Raw genomic sequence first — 20,110 nt, forward strand, 5'->3', positions numbered from 1 at the left:
AACCGGAGCAGGCTTGGAAGCCCCCTCCTTCCGTTTGCCTGAAGGTCTACAGCTAGCTTTCCTGCACCAGTTCACGCAAAGCAATTAAAGTTGTCTGCAGGCAGACGAGGCACCATGGGATGCACGGAGAGTTAAGAGGGGGAGGCGGAGTGGGGAAGGAAGGGAAAGAAGGCAGGAGAGAAATCCCATTTGGAAATAAGGAGAAGGCTTTGAACTTGCAGATTTCTCCAACTGAGGCAAAACCCACAAGCAACCAGCCTCAGCTGGATGCCAAGGAGTCTGTGAATAGATGCCAGGGTGTGAGTGAAATGATAGCTCCTGTCCTAATGCATTCACCCCAAGGTGCTGCTGGGCATCTGTTCCGTAATTAACCAGGCTCTCCCCTCACCCGCCCTTCTCCTCCCCCTTCCCTTCCCCTGTGGCTGCTGAAACATTTGCCATAATCCCTCCCCGGGTCTCTAAGGAGCCCTCTGGAAGGAGTCTCCATTTGGCTCTTTCCCCTCCTTCATCTCTCCCATTTGGGCTGGGTGACACCCTTGGCTAGTGGGGGTTGGGAGAGTCCCATTTCCCAGAGGCCGCTGCAGTAGTTCATCCTCCCCATCCCCACCCCACTTCGTCAACAGGACATCTGTTCTCCCCTCAGTGAGACTCATGGGGGTAGCGAGGAGGAAGAGGCTGAACAGGTTATCTAAGAGGGACATCTTCCATCATCTATATCATGGTGTCTGAGATTATGATCTGATGTGCCCACGGGTTGACAATCACCGGAGTAATGAAAACTGATGGCACATAGAAAGTGTTGAGAACTTCTTTCCAATAATTACATTACTAATATTGATAATAGCAATAAGAGTATTGTTTATTCTAGAAAGAAGAGCAAGGGAAGGTGTTGGTCTGGTTTATTATTTATTCTTCTCAGTATCTGTCACCACTTGTGGTTTCACTTTATATCCTTTGAAGAGATGGATCACTGCTTTGTCACTTTATAAAAGTTGTCGCTGAATACCACAGCATTCATGAGACATAGCTAATATCACCTCCATTTTAAAGTGAAGGAAAATGAGGGGCGCCTGGGTGGCTAGGTAGGTTAAGCGTCACACTCTTGATTTCAGCTCCGGTCATGATCTCACGGTTCATGAGATCAAGCCCTGTGTAGGACTCCATGTTAACAGCATGGAACCTGTTTGGGATTCTGTCCTTCTCTCTGCTCCTCTCCTGTTCAAGCGTAAGCATGTGCTTTCTCTCTGTCTCTCTCTCTCTCAAAATTAATAAACTTTAAGAAAATAAATAAATAAAGTAAGGAAAAATGATGCACAGAAAGACTGAGTAACTTGCTCAAGGCCCCACAGCCAGTAAGAGACAAAGTCAGGATTTGAATACAGACCTATGACGCCAAGACTGTGGTCTTCTGTTATGGCATGTTGCCTGTCACTTCCCTGCATGACACACTTTAGTAGGTCCCCAAAAGTGGGTTTGCTGTTCCTCCTATCTATAAAGTCTTTATTTAACTAATTCCCCCTTACTGCTCAAGCTTAGACTCAGTGAAGATGCCCCTTAATTTATGAATATTTTATTAGCACGAACCATGTTTTCTGTAATTCTGTATCGTGACTACATTTCACAAATACCTGCACGTGGTAAGTATTCAATGAATATTTTTTGAATTTCTATTTTACAGATAATACTTCTGAGATTCAGAGATGGAACTCACTCACTTACAAGCCCTCCAGTCAAGAACTGTAAGAACCACACTTTGATTTTGAGCTTTGACTGTGAGTTCAGAGACCTTTGCACTGACACATCTACCACTGAGTTCCATAGTACATCATTTCATATTGTATAACCACTGAAGTTCTATAATTGTGGTTATTTCCATTTTTTTCTGACAGCTTAATATATACTACCAACTAATAATCATAAACTTGAGTTATTTCCGTCTTTATTATAATGAAAGTAATGCAAGTTTATTATAGAATATTAGAAGAGAACAAAGAGAAAAGAAATACAATCAATAATCCCAAAACATTTAAAATGAATATTTTCTTCCAATATGCTTATGACTTTTTACATAATTGAGATAATAGTCTTTATATAACTTAGGATTCTGTTTGTTTTAAAGTTAATATTATAATATAAACATTTCCCTATTTAGTTCAATAATTTCCTTGTTTACTATTTAAATGACTTAAAATTGTCCTTTCATATGCTCAATAATCATTTTGTAATGACTAAAAAAGATCCATTGTATAGACTATCAACTAAACATTCCCCCTAATCCAGGATAACTTTTCACTATTAAAAAATTATAGTACAGTGAACTTTTTTTTCTTTCTGAATTTCAGACCACTTTTTAGAGTAGTTTTCTAGGAGAGAAATTATTGATGGGTATGAACATTTTCAAGACTCTTGACATAGATTGCCAAATTGCTTTCCAAATGAGTTGTGCTTATTTTTTTTTTCCTACTAACAATGATTTGGATTTTTCCCATCATTTCGAAGTTGATAATTTCTTTAAAACACACACATGCAGGGGTGCCTGGGTGGCTCAGTCGGTTAAGCGTCCGACTTCGGCTCAGGTCAGGATCTCACGGTCCGTGAGTTCAAGCCCCGCATCGGGCTCTGTGCTGACAGCGCATAGCCTGGAGCCTGCTTCAGATTCTTTGTCTCCCTCTCTCTGTGACCCTCCCCCATTCATGCTCTGTCTCTCTCTGTCTCAAAAATAAACATTAAAAAATAAATAAATAAAATAAAATAAAACACACACATGCAGCCATAATGTGTTGAACTGCGCTATGAAATAAATGTTGGAAATGGTTTATTTAGGCACCCCTCCTCCCTCTTTTATGCATTAGGAAACATGTCTGGCAAATTCTACAGCCTGCCCTAGATCCTGGCAATTTGGGGGGATTAACTGCGCTATGAGCCGGGTGTGCTGCCCCCACTTCTTCACACTGTCTCCCAGGGATCTAAAAACAATTCTACAATTTATTTATCTTTTCAACGGCAGTGTTACACCGTTGCCATCACTTGACATCTTAATTTTGATTATGCCTTCAAGGGAAACAGCTTTTGAAATATTTGGTCCTGGCAAGTAACAAATTTCCCTCTATGGTGAGAAGAGGATATTTCCTGATAACACTCTTCTACCTGCCAGCATTCTGCGGGGAACCTTGTATCTACTTATCACTTCCTCCTGGCTCCAGCTCCTGGAACTCTGTTAGTCCTGCTTGACATGCACCTTGGCAGCTTTCATTGCATCCTTCCTGTGGGCCTCTGCTTTCCCATCCCTGCTCAGCGTGATGGCAGCCTACCTCATTTTCAACCTGAGGCCAAGCACAAGTGTTGCTCCTGCCCATCTGCCACGTTGGCCAAATTTCCCTGATTGCTAAATAATTCCAGGCTCTTCCCAGGAGGGCTGAGTGAGCCGCAAGTTAAAGCTTTCCTCCAAGGCTCTGCCTTGTTCTCTGTCACTTCTGCAGATGCACTCTGTCCACCAGTGCCCAGAGGGCCCATCTCTAGGCCCATCCGTCACTCAGTGAACGGCCTGTACTGTGCTTTGGGAAGCAGAAAGTCCATCCCCAACAAAGTCTCCTAGGGGACATCCCAAATCCAGCCTCCTCCCTCCAATTCACGTTACATACCATGGCCATGAAAATTCTGCAATATTGCTTACATCAACTTGCTTCTCTGCTCAGAAACCTAAGACCAAAAGTTGAAAATGCTTGGCCTTCAAGTCCTTCCCTATAACACCCATCTTCCACTAGCTACTCACTCATGTTCATTATTATGCTAGCCTAGCTAGTAAGGGATCACAAAAAGATATTTACAAAGAAGGGGAGTAGCAGACAGAGGCAAGTGGATTATGGGTGAAGGGAAGACACCATTGGGCTTGGGTAGGAGAAAAGCACCTCTTGGATGGTAAAAGCCTGTCCTGTCTGCTCTGCCTAGAATGCTCTTTCCCATTTTCTCCCCAGTAGACCACTGAACCCTTCACAACTCGGTTTTCCATAACCTGCCTTGCCTCCAAACTTGAATCTCTTTCCATACTTCTACTCTGCCATTTTTCACACTGAATTAACGTCTTTTAAAAAAATGCCTAACTCCTCCACAACTAAACGTGCATGGTATTTGCTTAAAGGGCCTGTGCCTGTGCATCTTTTTTTATCCTCAATGTCGAATATTTTCCTTATACTTGGTGCATGATCAAAATATCTGTTGAAAGAATGCACACAGTATGTAAAGCAGAATTAATGCCAGATGGGATGAATGAATGGATCATGGAAATGCGACTAGAAAAGAATTGTCTGAGAAGCTCCCTGGGTGGTTGTAATAACTATAATACCTGAGACGGGCACACACACAGGTTTGCAACACAAATTGGCACCTTTAAAATCAGGATGTGGGCATGCAGCCATCTAATTGGGCATTTTGCACAACATTGAACATGGGAAATTACCAATAAATATCAATCAATAAATGAACTTGGTAATTTCTTTGAGACTAGCCCCAAGACTAAAATTGCAAAGCCAAGCTCTATGATCAGAATAATCCATTTAGCATTGGCCAGCCAGAAGCAATCTTACACTATTTCCCATGACAGAACATACATCATGGGCCGTAGGTGGCTGCTGCTAGGGCACCTATGACACCCCCCTAACAGTTTCATATCTGTTAAGGAGAGGAAGGCTTGAGTGCAGAGCTAAGTGGTCAGCAACCAAGAGGAAATTCAAAGCGTAAATTTCCATACATGTCTTGATCACCAAATAATATGCCAGCACTAATAACATTCATGGGTGAATTGTGTCTGGTTGGGCACTTGAAGAAGCCTTTGTACATTCTAATTTCAGGATATTTGGGAAAATATGACAGTGTCGTTTACTCATGGTTCTTAAATAGGACGGAGCATTCTTGCCAAGTAGCCTAAGAGCTGCTGGTGAAACATCAGTCACTTTTTACCCTTCTCTTCTTTTCTATGCACGTCTGTGCTTTGTAATTGAATCTAAATATGGCATCGGGGTATTTTTAAAATCTAGAGATTGGAAATACTTATTGGAAGAGCCTGGTTTACAGGTTGGGGGGCTTGGCATTGGCAGCAGCTAAGGGGCTTGGAGAATATGGCCAGATTAAGGCTGGCCAGAAGCACAGGGAGTGTGGAAAAGGCCAGGTTTGGCTTAAGAGACTTAGCGTCAGCTGTTATAACCTGGCAAATGGATAAGTAATTTTTTCACAGCCAGCAGTAAAATGAAACTTATGGAAACAATAAAGTAAATGTTCTGTCTAGCCAGTGAGTCAAATTAGAGAAGAGTAGGTTTTTCCAACCAGGCCTGAAAATCAGTGTGCCTTGGTGGTCTAAGAATAGCCAGGAAGTTAATGGCATTTCAGATTCTGAGTTAATGATATAGATCACAGGTTGACAAACCAGCCCACTGCTTGTTTTTGTAGGTTCACCAGAGAAGAAAAGTTTTTACAGTTTTTAGTGGATAGGGGAGGGAAAAACCAAAAGAAAAATAATACTTCATGACACATGAAAATCAGATAAAATTTGAATTTCAGTATCCATAAGTAAAGTTTTATTTACCCAGCCATACACATTCATAAACATAATGTCTAAGGCTGCTTTCCTGCTACAACTCAATACAGAGTTGAGTCTAGAAAAAGGAACCACATAGCCTGCAAATCCTAAAATATATATATTTACTATGTGGCCCTTTTTTAGAAGTTTGCTGACTTCTTAACATGCATAGTCAGAGAAAATTAGTTACAGACCCATTCCTAGGCAACATGAAGCACAGCACAAAAAACAAAGCTTGAACTTGGAGGAGAATGGAGAAGACTCCTGGTCCAGTCTCCCATTCCACTGAGTGTCCTACAGAAGCAATCCAGGCGTGAGGACTCACAATTTCCAAGAAGCCCGGCCCTTTATCGAACACCATGACTCTACCTATTATGTTTCTGATGTTAAGCTAAAACAATTCCCACCCCCACACCAGTATAGGCTTTCTTATCTATAAACTTTGTCTACCTTGAGAAGACATTAGCCACAATCTTTCTTAACCAAAGAGTAGACTCCTACCACCCTCCTTGGGTTAGAACTTTGTATGTATTGGGGAACTTTCACATACACTGTCACATTTTACCTTCATAGCATCTCCTAGGGACAATTATTCATCTCTATACAGGTGAGAAATCTAAGGATTAAAGTTATGGACTGAATTGTGTGCCCCCCAAAAGGCACATATTGAAGCACTCACTGTGACTGTATTTGGAGATACCTTTAGGAAGGTAATTTAGGTTAAATAAGGTCATAAGGATGGGGTTCTAATCCAAGCGGACTGGCATCCTTATAAGAAGAGAAAGAGACACCAAAGATCCATGATCCATTTTTCTCTCTCCCTCTCTCTCTGTCTCTCTCTCTCTTCACAGAGAAAAGACCATGTAAGAACACAGCAAGAAGGTGGCTATCTGCAAGGCAGGAAAAGAGCTCTCACCAGAAACCAACTCTGACGACCTCTTGATCTTAGACTTTCAGTCTCCACAACTGTGAGAAAATAAGTGTCTTGTTTAAGCCATTCATTCTGCAGACCTTTGTTATGGCAGCTCAACAAGGCTAAGGTGGTTAATAAGGTTAAATGACATGTTCGAAATGAGGCAGCTCACCAGTGGCAGAGCAGAGACTTGTCACTCATTCCACAAATATTAAGCACTTACTGAGTGTAAGGCATCTTTGGAGGAGACAGGTATCAATCAAAGAATGACATCAATAAAAATAAACTTTCAACTCTGCTACTACAGAGAGAAGTATGTGGTATGAGATATAAATAACATGAGCTGACTTAGGGTGGTCAGAGGAGGTTAGCCCAAGACACAGTTGAACTGAGATCTGAACGGTGAAGAAGAGTTTACTCAGTGAAGGAGAAAGGGAGTGAACTTCCAGAGAGATGGTATATACAAATCCCCTGTGGTAGCAGAAGTATATGGTGTTCAAAGAAATGAGAGAAGGCCAATGTGGCTAGATCAGAAAAGTGGGAAATAACATGAGATGAGGCTAAAGAGGTAAGAATGGGTCAGACTTCTTATGGCCCTCATGGTCATTGTCAGTAACTGAGGCTTTAGGAAGCATTACAGTGCTTTCAACATGAGACTTGCTCTGTAAGGTTTCTAATTGGAAAAAATTACTCCAGCTGCAGTATGGGATACAGATTGGAGAAAGTGAAGGGAGCAGCAGGAAGACTAGGTTAGAGACTCGTGGTGGGCAGTAGGTGAGGGGAGAGAGGTTTGTCACCTGGACAACAGAGGTTACTTTGAAAATGTAGAGAAGGAAAGGGTTATGAGAGCTATTACAAGGTAAAAATGATCAGGATTTGTGATTGATGCAGGATGGGGTTACAGGAAGATGTCAGGTATGACTTGATGATACTCAAGCATTCTGCTAAAACAGATCATGGGTATCCCCATGGGGATATCCATGATCTGTTTTAGCAGAATGCTTGAGTGAGGATGTTTACCGAGATGTGAAATAGCACAAGAGGAGCCCTTCATCCAAAGACCACCATGAACACATCTGCAGCTGAACAAAGGTCAGGGAACTGAGCTTTTGCAGCAGGAGAGAATGCACATGATGGGAAGTGGTAGGGTACCTCAGTAAGAGGGTGTTAGAAGGGACTAGGGAATTTGGGCTTCTGGTGGGCAGGTTGCTCATTTTACAGGGAAATGTGGTTTGCTCTACTTTGGATGCTGTCAGGAAGTGGGGTAATTCTACGGTTGGGTGACTATTATTCTTACCTAGAAGGCCATAAGGATGGAGTGAGCTTGAAACTGGGATTAGTAAAGACAAATCCTTGCTTATATTATCCAGGATGAGGGTCATTCTGTGGTGGAGACAATGTCTATGTTTTTGTCTGTGTTCAGACATGATTACAGAATGATCTTGTTTGTGCCTTTTCTGAGTGGCCTTGCCTGGCGTTGCTGTTCTTTGAAATGGTCTATAATTAAAAGGGGGAACACCAAAGCCTAGCTCCAATTGACAGGAAGCACCTCGTGATGCCACTGCCCCACTGACAGAGCCAGGTGAATTCCTGGCTGTCAGAGCTGTTTTCCTTCCTCGGCTATCCCTTTTGGCCAAGGACAGATAAAGTTAGGCTGCAGGACACTCATCTAAGATATTCAGATTGCCACCATTGCCGAGCTTTTGCTGATCAGGAGGTTGAACAGACCACAGGAACTAGTCTATGGTGGGCCTGGGGTTTACTGCTGGTGCTGTTCCTTTTGTTGCAGAACAAGTAGCTTAACATCTGACAAGACAATGGCCGCACAGTGGCATTTATAACTCTGGACAGGAGGCATCAGCCAACTGCAACACAGGCAGTTACCAGAAAGAGAAACAAAAACGGGTATCACTTCTTATAAGAGACCCTGAAGACAGGGACTTAGATTACCATATCCAGGCAATGAAAACATGTTCCAAATTCCAAATGGTCTCTTCTTGAGATCCAAATGGTGCTTTCTTTTCTAGACTAATTACAAGCTTCTATTTAGGTGCACACACACACACACACACACACACACACACACAATGTGTTCGCTATAGCATAAATTTCCCCTTGGCTAGCTAAGAAGAAATAAGGGCTATGTGATTAGCCATGAGAACATCAGTTAAGAATTTAAGTTTAAACTGGTTTGTTGGGTTTCCAAAACAGAATTTGTATCATTTGTGATATCTGATAGGGTCAGAGATAAGTTTCAGACCGCCTTTTTCACTGGTGTCATTCTTACCCTGGAAAGTGCAGCTTGCTTAGCAGTGCAACAAGAGAGAGTCAGTTCTTCCTCTTGGGAGTTCTCCTGAGTAGACTATATTTGCTTCTTTTTCAAAGTTTCTGGGTATTCTTCTCAGGGATCTCATAAATCCATGGCCTGGCACCTCATTTCCTCTGGTTGGAAAGGAGGATGGGGAGAATTAGGGAGGGAATTGTCAGTGCCAAGAAAAGCAAGCAGTGACCCTCTTGTTGGAGAAGGGCTGACTGGAGCTGTTTCAGTTCAGGGTGAATCTTGCTAAAATTATCCCCTTTAAAATTATGTATTCGAGTTTAATGTTTCAAACCCCTGATTGATTGCTCAAGTTAGAGCTGTGATAACAGTGGTTGGTGTTCTTCAAGAGGTTGAAAATGCCAGCTCTTGGGAAAATGACAGTTCTTTGAGAAATAATCAGGTTCACTGCACATCTCTCTTCAATAGGAGGTTTATCACTGGGTTCACAAAATTGCCTGTGATGGTCTTCCCCTGGCACTGAAGGTCCCTTACTACTACCTAGAGATCCTGTGAAAAAACAGGAGGCATTTCATTTTAATGCCCCATTGGTATCCCTTAGCCTTTCTGTAGCCATCTCGTTGCAGAGAATGTGTTGCTTGAAAATAAATTCCTTCCATATGACTTGAACATTTCTTTGGAAAACTAGAGGACTGAATTATATGACCTCTGGATTTCCTTTTCTGTCCTTGGAATTCTAGGATTCCTGACCTGGAAATTGTAAAAATATATATATATATATAAGCTGATGCCAATTTGGCTACATATGAAATTAAACAACATTGATGGTAATATAACTATGGAGCGGAAGGCAATGGGTGATAAGGCAGATGTTGCCTATAACAGTGATAAAGAATTTTATTTTGGGGGCGCCTGGGTGGCGCAGTCGGTTAAGCGTCCAACTTCAGCCAGGTCATGATCTCGCGGTCCGTGAGTTCGAGCCCCGTGTCGGGCTCTGGGCTGATGGCTCAGAGCCTGGAGCCTGTTTCCGATTCTGTGTCTCCCTCTCTCTCTGCCCCTCCCCCGTTCATGCTCTGTCTCTCTCTGTCCCAAAAATAAATAAATGTTGAAGAATTTTATTTTGGCAGGGAGGACAAAAGCTAAAAGAATCACTTTAATTCAATTTCCAAAGAACTTGATGAGCTTTGGTTCCTCCTAATAGATATTGGAAATGAAAAAAATCACAAATTCACAGAGAGAGCACAGATGGCTTAATATCAGAGCACTAAGTTTCAACAGTTGTAAGACAGAGATTAGAGTCAGGACCTCTGGGGCTAAGATAAAGATAAGGTATTTGAAATCAATTAAAGGATCAATAATTTTTGGCTCCCAGAAAGTCTCACTTTATCCTAAAGAAAAAGGTTGGTAGGCGCCTAAAAGCTCAGAAGCTTACCATTTTCTCTAGGATAAGGTGAACGCTTACTCCCTCCAAATATGAAGGCTACATCTGTGTTACTGAGTTGACGATGACACATGGGACCATATGGATATATTTATAATTGGTATAATGAACAGCTCCTTGTTTCCGATATTAAAAGCAAGATGATTTCAGCACATGATAAGCGAGCACAAGGAGAGACCTATCTAGCCAAATGATGGAAATAAATTTAATAATAAAAGCCCACCAGAAGAAGCAACTGCTCATCTGAATTTAAAGGAAATTTTCCTGCCATCTGCTGTTGTTAGCATTTTATATCACCATATTTGCCTGCTCTCTTCCAGAGCCCAGTGCTGCTAAGCTCTTCATACAGAATAAGCTACCAGGCGGGAGAACAGAGCCATGGAAGGCATGGAAGTGAATACAAAAGGCACTTCACCATCTCCAGACCTAGGGTGACATTTTTACCAGCAGCATAGGAATCAATGCTGGACCTCTCCAGGAAAGCTTTGTCACGGGAGGAAAGGACAAAAAAAGGACCAACAAGGCCTTTGGGTGGTTCAGAGATCACAAGAGACATCAGGTAAAGCTGCTTGGCCACACCAGCATCCTGCCGCCTTCCTCTGTGCCCTCTCACACTCCAGCACCACATTTCACAAAATGAAACCCAGAGGTAATCAGCTCTAAAGATTGGGACAGAAGATATTTAGAGGAAGAACACATACATGCATCATCGGCAAATAACCTGAGCCATTTGTAGATGTCCCAAAGCCCAGGACATATCAATGGCCATTAGAGGGGAAACAGGATTCCCATGAAAGGCGAATCAGGCTTTAATGGTACTGGTAGTGAAGAGAGGATCTTTGATGTTTCTCTAATAAAAGAAGAGCTTAGGAGACAAGGCACTTAAATGAATACTGGTTCAGGTAGGTCTTACCCCACAGGCGTACAGCAGAGAAAATGGAATTAAAGGGACTATGGGTACAAGCAGAGAGCAAGCTCTCCACCATCTTCCAGGGAGCTGATTTGTTTGGACTGTGTTCCCAGGTAAGGAGAAAGGGAAATCTTACCTTGGGTTAGGCTCAGTGCCCGAGGGAGCTTCAGTGTGGCCAAGTTTCCCAGAGAGAGAGAGAGAGAGTAACCAGGTTGTCACAGAGGCTCAGACCTTCCCCAGCATAGATAATTTGGATTCCTGTGGAGATACTCCACGAGCAACCTGCAAAACACAGAACTCCTAACATTGGACCTCGGCGGACAATTTTAAACCCAGACAAGGGCCTGCCTTCACTGGGCACCCACACGGAGGCCACAGCAGGCTTTCTCCAAGACTTGTGCTCAGCAGGGGTGTAAGCTGCTGAAGATAAGCCACATAAGCCACATCTGCAGGCTCCACGCCTGCCCATGGCATGCAGCTGTGCCTGGCGAGGAGGACCCACCTGTTGGCCATAAGAAACAATGAGAGTTTGGTGTGGGAGCACTCTGTAGGTGTTGGGGGCGGCGGGTAGACTAATTGCTGACACAGCTCTGTCCATGTCCGGTTGGCTATTAGAGATAGACTCTGAGGGCTGGGTGGAAAATGGCCTGGAGCATGGAGATATAGCTCTTAAGGTTTTTTTGTTTTGTTTTTGTTTAGAGGGAACAGTGGGATAGAGGGTTTATGAAAGTATATAAAATGAAAGCTAAAGTCAAACATCTCCCCAAAGAAATGTATATACATGTGACTTGCCTTCAATTTCAGAGAGCTCACGGAGTCCCTGAAGTCTGTGCATGCACCCTTGCTTAGAGGCTTTTTTGGATCCACAGATGAGGAGTTTATTTCTAGGACCTAGAAACCTTGCTAGAAATTTCTCAAAGTGTGTTTCCTATAGCACTTGCATGGGAATCACCTGCAATCACTCAGTGCATGCTGAAAATGCAGAATCCTGAGCCCCTCCTGGCTTTAAGGAATCAAGATCATCCAGGCTGTGGTCCTGGAATTTGCATTCTTACTAAGCATTCAGGATATATTTGTCATTATATAGTTTAAGAACTGCTAAGAGTTGAAAATGGCCATAAAAATTCCTGGGAATTCAACCAAAAGCCAGGACTGACAGAAAAAGCTCTCCGAAAGTCATCACTCACTTGGGCTGTCAATTGATCAGGGCGCAAGGGGATGGATGGAAGTCAAAGTTGTCTCATTGATCGAGAGGAGAAGATCCAATGACACTGGTTATAAACCAACATTTGTCCAGAACCCGATTTGGTTCAGGCATGTGGCTTATGCCATTTAGTTCTCAATGATTCTCTTACAGATGAAGAAATCAAGGTTTGGAGAGTTTAGAGAACTCACATAGGGTCATAGAGCAAAATAAGAGCAACCAGACCTTAAACACAAGCAAACTAACTCAACTCTTTTTTTTTTCCATGTTTATTTATTTATTTTGAGAGAGAGAGAGAGGGAGAGAGCACAAGCAGGGGAGGGACAGAGAGAGGAGCAAATCTCTGCTGTCAACACAGAGTCTGGCGGGAGCTCAAACCCACAAACTGTGAGATCATGACCTGAGCCCAAACCAAGAGGCAGACATTTAACTGACTGAGCCCCCCAGGTGCCCCTAACTCAACTCTTTTTTGATGATGATTTTTAAATGTCACCACCCAGTTTGCCCTTTGTATGCCAGACTTCTATTATAAAAAAGAAATAAATTCATTCATTATACTTTTGAAAAATGCTGAATATATACTGTCTTCAATTATCTGGAAATACACTTCAGAACAAAAGATTTATTCAGATGAAACAGGAGAAAGAAATAAAAAATGTGATGTCAGCCAATTGACAGCATATGAAGTTTGGGCCACATGTGCACTGAGCAGCCATGAGTGAGACTCACTATATAACCGGGAGTAGTTGGAGAGGCTTCCTAGAGGAAATGGTGTTTTGAATCAACTCTGAGGAGTCAGTAGAATTTTGAATTAATTCAAATAGGTATAAGTAGACTAGAATCTGTCAACACTCTACCTCAAACTTTACTTTTGATAAACAAGAATATTTATGGAAGGTGGAGACAGGAATTCCTGAACAAAGAAATGTTTCTCAGTTTATAACCACCAGTTAGTTACTTAACAGCTTTCAAACATAAAGAAACTCATTGATAACAATACCACAATAGTAGGGGGCTTCAATTCTTCACTTACAACGATGAACAGATCATCTAAGCAGAAAATCAACAAGGAAACAGTAACTTTGAATGACACATTGGACCAGATGGACTTAACAGATATATTCAGAACATCTCATCCTGAAGCAGCAGAATACACATTCTTCTCAAGTGCACATGGAACATTCTCCAGAATAGATCACATACTGGATCACAAATCAGCCCTTAACGAGTACAGAAAGATGGAGATCGTACCATGCATATGAAACTTGAAATCAACCACAAGAAAAAAATTGGAAAGACCATGAATACTTGGAGATTAAAGAACATCCTACTAGAGAATGAATGATATAACCAAGAAATTAAAGTGGAAATTAAAAAGAACATGGAAACCAATGAAAATGAAAACGTGACAGTCCAAAACCTCTGGGATGCAGCAAAGGCAGCCATAAGAGGAAAGTCTATAGCAATCCAGGCCTTCCTAAAGAAGGAAGAAAGGTCTTAAATACATAACTTAACATTACACCTAAAGGAGCTGGAAAAAGACCATCAAATGGAGCCCAAAACCAGCAGAAGAAGGGAAATAATAAAGATTAGAGCACAAATCAATGATATCGAAATAAAAAAACAACAACAGTAAAACAGATCAACAAAACCAGGAGCTGGTTCTTTGAAAGAATTAACAAAATTGGCAAAACCCTAGCCAGATTAATCAAAAAGAAAAAGGAAAGGACCCAAATAACTAAAATCATGAATGAAAGAGGAGAGATCACAACCAGTATCGCAGAAATACAAACAATAATAAAAGAATATTATAAGCAATTATATGGCAACAAATTGGGCAATCTGGAAGAAATGTGCAAATTCCTAGAAACAGATAAACTGTCAAAACTGAAACAGAAAGAAATAGAAAACTTCAATAGGCCCATTACCAGTAAATAAATTGAATCAGTAATTAAAAATCTCTCCAAAAATAAGAGTCCAGGGCCGATGGCTTTCTAGGGGAAATCTACCTAAAGATTAAGCTAACCAGGCTGAGTGCTCACTGTGTGCCAGGCGTTGTATTAACTCACTTACTCCTTATAAACACATTTGGGGTTACATGTTTTATTACCATGCCCAGTATAAAAAAAATATTTTTATGTTTATTTTTGAGAGAGAGAGAGAGAGAGAGAGGGCATGAGTTGGGGAGGGGCAGAGAGAGAGGGAGACACAGAATCTGAAGCAGGCTCCAGGCTCTGAGCTGTCAACACATAGCCCAAAGTGGGGTTCGAACTCACAAACCATAGGAACATGACCTGAGCCAAAGTTGGAAGCTTAAGAAGAGTTTCTCGCATTTGAAAACACATTTATTTTAGCTCTGAGCACTGTTTTTTTGCTTAGAGTCTAAAAAATAATCCTGAAGGGCACTGACCTTGTTTCAAATGCTTCTCTTCTTTGCTACTATCCCTGACTTTAATCCCACCACGTAGCCTTTGAGGGCCCATCTTTTTAAAGCTTGATTGACTGACTGCCAAAAAAACAAAGAGGAGGAGAAGGATTTATAAAGATATATAACTGCCTACCCATGGGTTCACCTACAACCCATCTTGGAGAATGGTGCACACCTCTACTCCCCTAAAAGGATAGGGGGCACTTGGACAGCCCACTCAGATGGAGGCTGTAATTACTCAGCAAGAGATACCCCCAAATTGATGGTAAATGTTCAGCTGCCCTTATAAACTAACCTCGTACAACATCATGACTGGAACCATTACCTCCAGACATGTCTATATGTTTCCCAATGGAAGGACTTATCAACCTAAGCTTTCTTGTGAACATTTTTCAGTACCTTCCTTTTGTTCATTTCCTTAGCCCTGTTTATCTCTGAGGATTTCTCAGTGTTATTGCAGATTCTCTGGTTGACATGGGAATGCTACTGCTTCTGGCATTCTCAGCTCTGTCTTCACATAATGCCGTCCTCAGCAAGGTAATAAGAGCTAACATCATTAAGTGCCATGTGCCAGGTGACATTCTAAACAATTACATGTATTTATACATTTAAATCTTTGTAACAGATCAGTGAGTTAGAAATGGGAACACAAAATATCCCAGCCATTTGCCCAAGATCGCAAAGCTAATATGTGGCCCAGAAGGACTTTAAGCCATTCAGTTTAGCTTCGGAAACTGTGTGCTCAATCAGTATGCTTGTTGCCACCAATATGTCTATATTTCGACCCTAATGATACCTATTGTAGCTTTACTTATTTATGCCACACTACCAACTCGCGCACACTTTTTTTTTTAACAAGCTCTGGCCAGTTTTAGTAAAGAAAAATGTTTGCGTGATTTACCTTTCCCCAGTCTGCAGGCTTCTCATGACACTAGAATCACCTGGATCAACGGCAACCAGTGTGCATCCTCTGTAGTATCTCCCACATGTTGTGCCCAATTCAATTTTATTGCCACTGTAGTGATGGATCCCACTTTTGGCCCACACGGTACAGTATTCTATTTCAGATTTCCTCAAGCCTGGGCAGTTGTTGACAAGGAGGATCCGTTTCACTTTGCCATGTCTGATCACTTTCAGGGCCTGCTTGTACCCCAGAGCACACTTTCTACTTTTCATAACAAGTTGGAGCCTAGGGTTGATCGTCTCCAGAGACTTTGTCATCCTCTTTGCAGGGCTACGACCCTCCTGTCTTAGGTGCCAGAAGACCCCAATCAAGACCAGTCGCCAAGATGGCCTGGAGCGAGGACAGAAAGCTCACGAACAATTAGCACATATGCTGGAGTAGGAATGTATTCCAAAAGATCATAAACATTATGAGTGGACAGGTCTGCTGCTAACATTATGGGCCTACCCTTGTATGTTGAGGACCTTTTGTCCCCAGCGGTGTTCACAATTCTCTTTGTATTATTCAGGCAGTAATAACAATAGCTACCATTCACCGAGCAAATTTTACATTCTTTATGATTTTAAAAACATCCCTGCAAAGTTGTATAATTGACTCAATTTTTAACCTTATGAGTCAGACAGGTCAAGTGGATTGTTTAAGATCATCAGCGGGTCTGTGGAGATTTGAATCCAGATCTGCCAAATTCAGAAGCCCCTGGTTTTGCAGCTACTGTTTGAGCCTTCTTCCTAAGCCTTAGGCACAACCCTTAGGCGCCAACCCTAGTGTAGTCAAATAAATAGCCAGATAAAGTGACTATCATCCTTGTGGAACTATTAACAGCCAAAGAATGAAGGAATTGTTGGGGTCCAAGGGCAGGCCACCCCAAGATGGGTCACTTTGGCATAAAGATTATTTTGAGTTAAAAAGCAATCAAAACCCAGCAAATAAAAGAAAAGCTCTTTACTTCTCGCTCATGTGCCTAAAAAGAATTTATAGGGAGAGAACTATCATGATAGATAGCTACATTATGATATAAACTAGGTATGGCAGACAGGGAGGAACCTAACAAGACCTGTTTGGGTAAAGTCCTCTATGCCCCACTGTTTCTGAGTAGCCCGGAAAATACTTGTTTCCCAAACCTTTATTCTTTTTCATCTTCCTGTGAATTGCATTCCTTCCTTCAAAAGAAGTCCCAGACCCCTACCCCTTCTCCTTAGTCCAGAATGACATATATACCTTATTTTTCCTGCCTTTGGGATTTTCATGTCTGTGTAGATTCCCTGTACATACACTCTTAAATTTGATTTTCCCGTGTTAACCTGTCTCATGTCAATCTGATTCTAAGTCTGGCTAGAAGGACCTTGAAGGGAACAGGACATTCTTGTTCCCCAACATAACCATTGGCCATAATTATACATAAATTCCAGATTTTAGGGAAAAAAATAATTTGTAAAAGTTCCGAGAAAAGGTAGGAATGACTCCTTGGCAACATTCTAAAAGTTAAAATGGCTAAAAGAAGAAAGAAGTTTCACAGGAAAAAAATTCTACCTGAACACTAACATTTGTCTTAGTCCATTTGGGCTGCTGTAACCAAGTATCACAGACTGGGGGGCTTATACACAACAGAAATCTATTTCTCACAGTTCTGAAGGCTGGAAGTCAGAGGTCAGGGTCAGCATGGTGGAATTCTTGGGAAAAACGCCTTCTGAGTTGCACACTGCCAACTTCTTGCATCCATACGTGGCACAGAGAAAGAGTGAGACAGCTCCTCACCTTTTTTATCAGGCTACTAATCCCATTCATGAAGGCTCTTCCCTCTGGACCAAATCACCTCCCAAAGGCTCCATCTCCAAATACCATTACACTGGGGATTAGATTTCAGTATATGAATTTTAGGGCAACATAAACATTCAGACCATAACAACAAATGACATAGATCAAGAAGAAATAAGGGGAAGTGTCTTTGACAAAAAAGAAACCAAAAGCAAATAAAAACAAACAATGCAGAGAGCTTTCTAATGATTACAGATTTTAAAATGAAACACCTGAAATATGAAAAGAAGCACTTATACACTTATCACCAAGGAATATTAGCCAGTCATAACGATCCTAGGAAAAACAGAGTCCAAATTGCCCCGAGGCTTAAAAATTCAGTGTAAGGGCACTAAAAGGGGGCTTTTGGCTGGGCTCAGGGCAGGAAGAATGAGGAATGAAGAGCCTCTTAGGGGCAAGTGATGTCATGTTGAAAGCTAACAGAGAAAAGCAAGGCAATTCAACTCCTATACTGCTTTCTCAATCGAGGAAAGTGATCTTCAAACTGGCAAGGCTAGAACAAATATGGTTAGTAGGAAACTGAAACCTGTGATAGGCAAGGATGACAAGAAAACACCTTGCCACTCAAATGTGTTCTGGAGAATGACATCCCACTCCACAGAGGAAGGTGTGGGGTATAAGCAGCTGCAGGGAGCGATGGAGTATTGGAGGGGATTTTGAGGAATAGGGACATGCTCCAATTTAAGAAAAAAAGAAAAGTAAAGTAAATGGGTGGATTACAGAAAGGTGAAAATTATCCAGACCTGAGAATAATTTTTTTATGGATATGTAGACTTTCATTATGGCAAGCATATCCATAACCATAAAGATCTCCTTAAAACAAAAACGTGTCCCAAGTATCTTTGTTAAGTAGTGATCTAAAATGAAGTAATAATTGGGGTACCTGGTGGCTTAGTCGGTTGAGCGACCGACTCTTGATTTCAGCTCAGGTCATGATCTCACAGTGGTAAGATAGAGCCCCACCTCGGGCTCCATGCTGGAGGAAAGGGACAGAACTATCTCCTGAAGTGGTGGTGACAAAAGACAGAGATGGCTTTCAAAAATGCAAGGGACATAGCTAATTAACTTATCACCTCCTTCAAGCTACAGTGAGAATCTATTGGGAGAATCAAAGCCCCATAGCAGGCGCATTTTAGGGCAGTTCATGAAATGCCTCATATTGCAGTAGAAAACTATTTCAACAGTGAAATGACATGGGCATCAGAAGCATACTTTTCTGTGACACATGGTAGTTGACATCTTTCCAAGCAACCACCACAAGTCTGGGGTCCTCAAGAGACTGATGTCTCCCAGCTACACGATCATCTGTACTCGTATTTCACTGAAGGACAGGAACTCTGCTGGCTGCTCCATATTCTGGGTGGAGAATGCCAACTGGTTTTACATAGCCTAAATCTACAAGGGTATCAACTGCCATTTTTAGTGCGTCACCCCAGAGTTGGCATCAGGTTTCATCTGGAAAATAACCAGTTCTTGGACTCACTCCTTTGGAGGTTTTTTGGACCATGGTATGACATAAGTAACCTCCAACTCTTGTTAATCAATGAGAGCCACCTTTGGAATGAGAAGCTGTTCCTGGCCATCCTTATTTTTGGTCAAGCCTTTCTGAACTTCAGTTCCATGAACAAAACTATGATACTTCCAAGGCATCTGGGTGGTTCAGTCGGTGAAGCATCCAACTCTTGATCTCAGTTCAGGTCTTGATCCCAGTGTGGTGAGTTCAAGCCTTGTACTGGGCTCTGCACTGGGCATTGAAGCCTATTTTAAAAAGAGAGAGTTAAAAAAAAAAAAAAAAAAAACTATCGTACTTCCAAACATGAAACACTTCATTCACTCCACCTCCAAATGTTACACTCCAAAATCCAACAAATTCAGAGTCAGCTGTCCAAAGATGAATGGTTTTCTTAATATTTTCTGGAAACTCATCTTCCCTTAAAAGTTTAAGGTAATAAGTATAAAACTCATAGAGTATTTCATCATATTGTCAGCCCCCCCCCCTTAGCAAAGGTGAACACACCTGAGGGTGAATGGCTGTGTGGCGAGACCCCTCAGGAATCAAGCCTGGTGGTAGCTTCAAGTGCTGGGAAGGGCAGCCCAGTGGGAAGGGAAGCCAGTCAGTAGTCTTTCAAGGGTCTCTCTTCCTATGTCTTCCTTACTAGAAACCAGGTCCTGGCCAAGTTTTTTAACGTCTATTTATTTTTGAGAGAGAGAGAGAAAGAGCATGAGTAGAGGAGGGGCAGAAAGACAGGGAGACACATAACCCAAAGCAGGCTCCAGGCTCCGAGGCATCAGCACAGAGCCCGACACAGTGTTTGAACCCACCAGCCGGAGATCATGACCTGAGCTGAAGTCGGAAGCTTAACCAATTGAGCCACCCAGGTGCCCCAGGACCTAGCCAATTTTTAAAAGAGTAAATATTTTTTAGTATTTAAAATATAATCATTAAACAGAACTACTTGCACCACTCTGATTTTTACAAAACAAGCTTTACCCAACTAACCTTGTTTCTATGCCAAGAAGTTATAAGGGAAGCCAACATTTTCCTGGGTCAAGATTTCAAGAAGTCATAGTCAAACTATCCCTAT

General features: G+C 41.9%; 1 protein-coding gene and 1 pseudogene across 1 annotated transcript; both read right to left on the reverse strand.

The window, feature by feature from the left end:
• Positions 1 to 15,643: 15,643 nt before the first annotated feature.
• On the reverse strand, positions 15,644 to 17,371 carry LOC124517030 (60S ribosomal protein L30-like). The gene is made up of 2 exons (XM_047086217.1): positions 17,334 to 17,371; positions 15,644 to 16,040 (listed from the first exon to the last, which is right to left on the reverse strand). The coding sequence occupies exons 1-2, from the start codon at positions 17,369 to 17,371 to the stop codon at positions 15,644 to 15,646; spliced, it is 435 nt and encodes a 144-aa protein (XP_046942173.1).
• Positions 17,372 to 18,702: 1,331 nt separating this feature from the next.
• LOC124517031 (protein NipSnap homolog 3A-like) lies at positions 18,703 to 19,506 on the reverse strand (annotated as a pseudogene).
• Between the last annotated feature and the right edge of the window lie 604 nt (positions 19,507 to 20,110).

The sequence above is a fragment of the Lynx rufus genome, unplaced genomic scaffold (assembly GCF_022079265.1).
Source record: "Lynx rufus isolate CCGP_SWC_20201006 ecotype Redwood Valley unplaced genomic scaffold, mLynRuf1.p SCAF_20, whole genome shotgun sequence".
NCBI classification, from domain to species: Eukaryota; Metazoa; Chordata; class Mammalia; order Carnivora; family Felidae; genus Lynx; species Lynx rufus.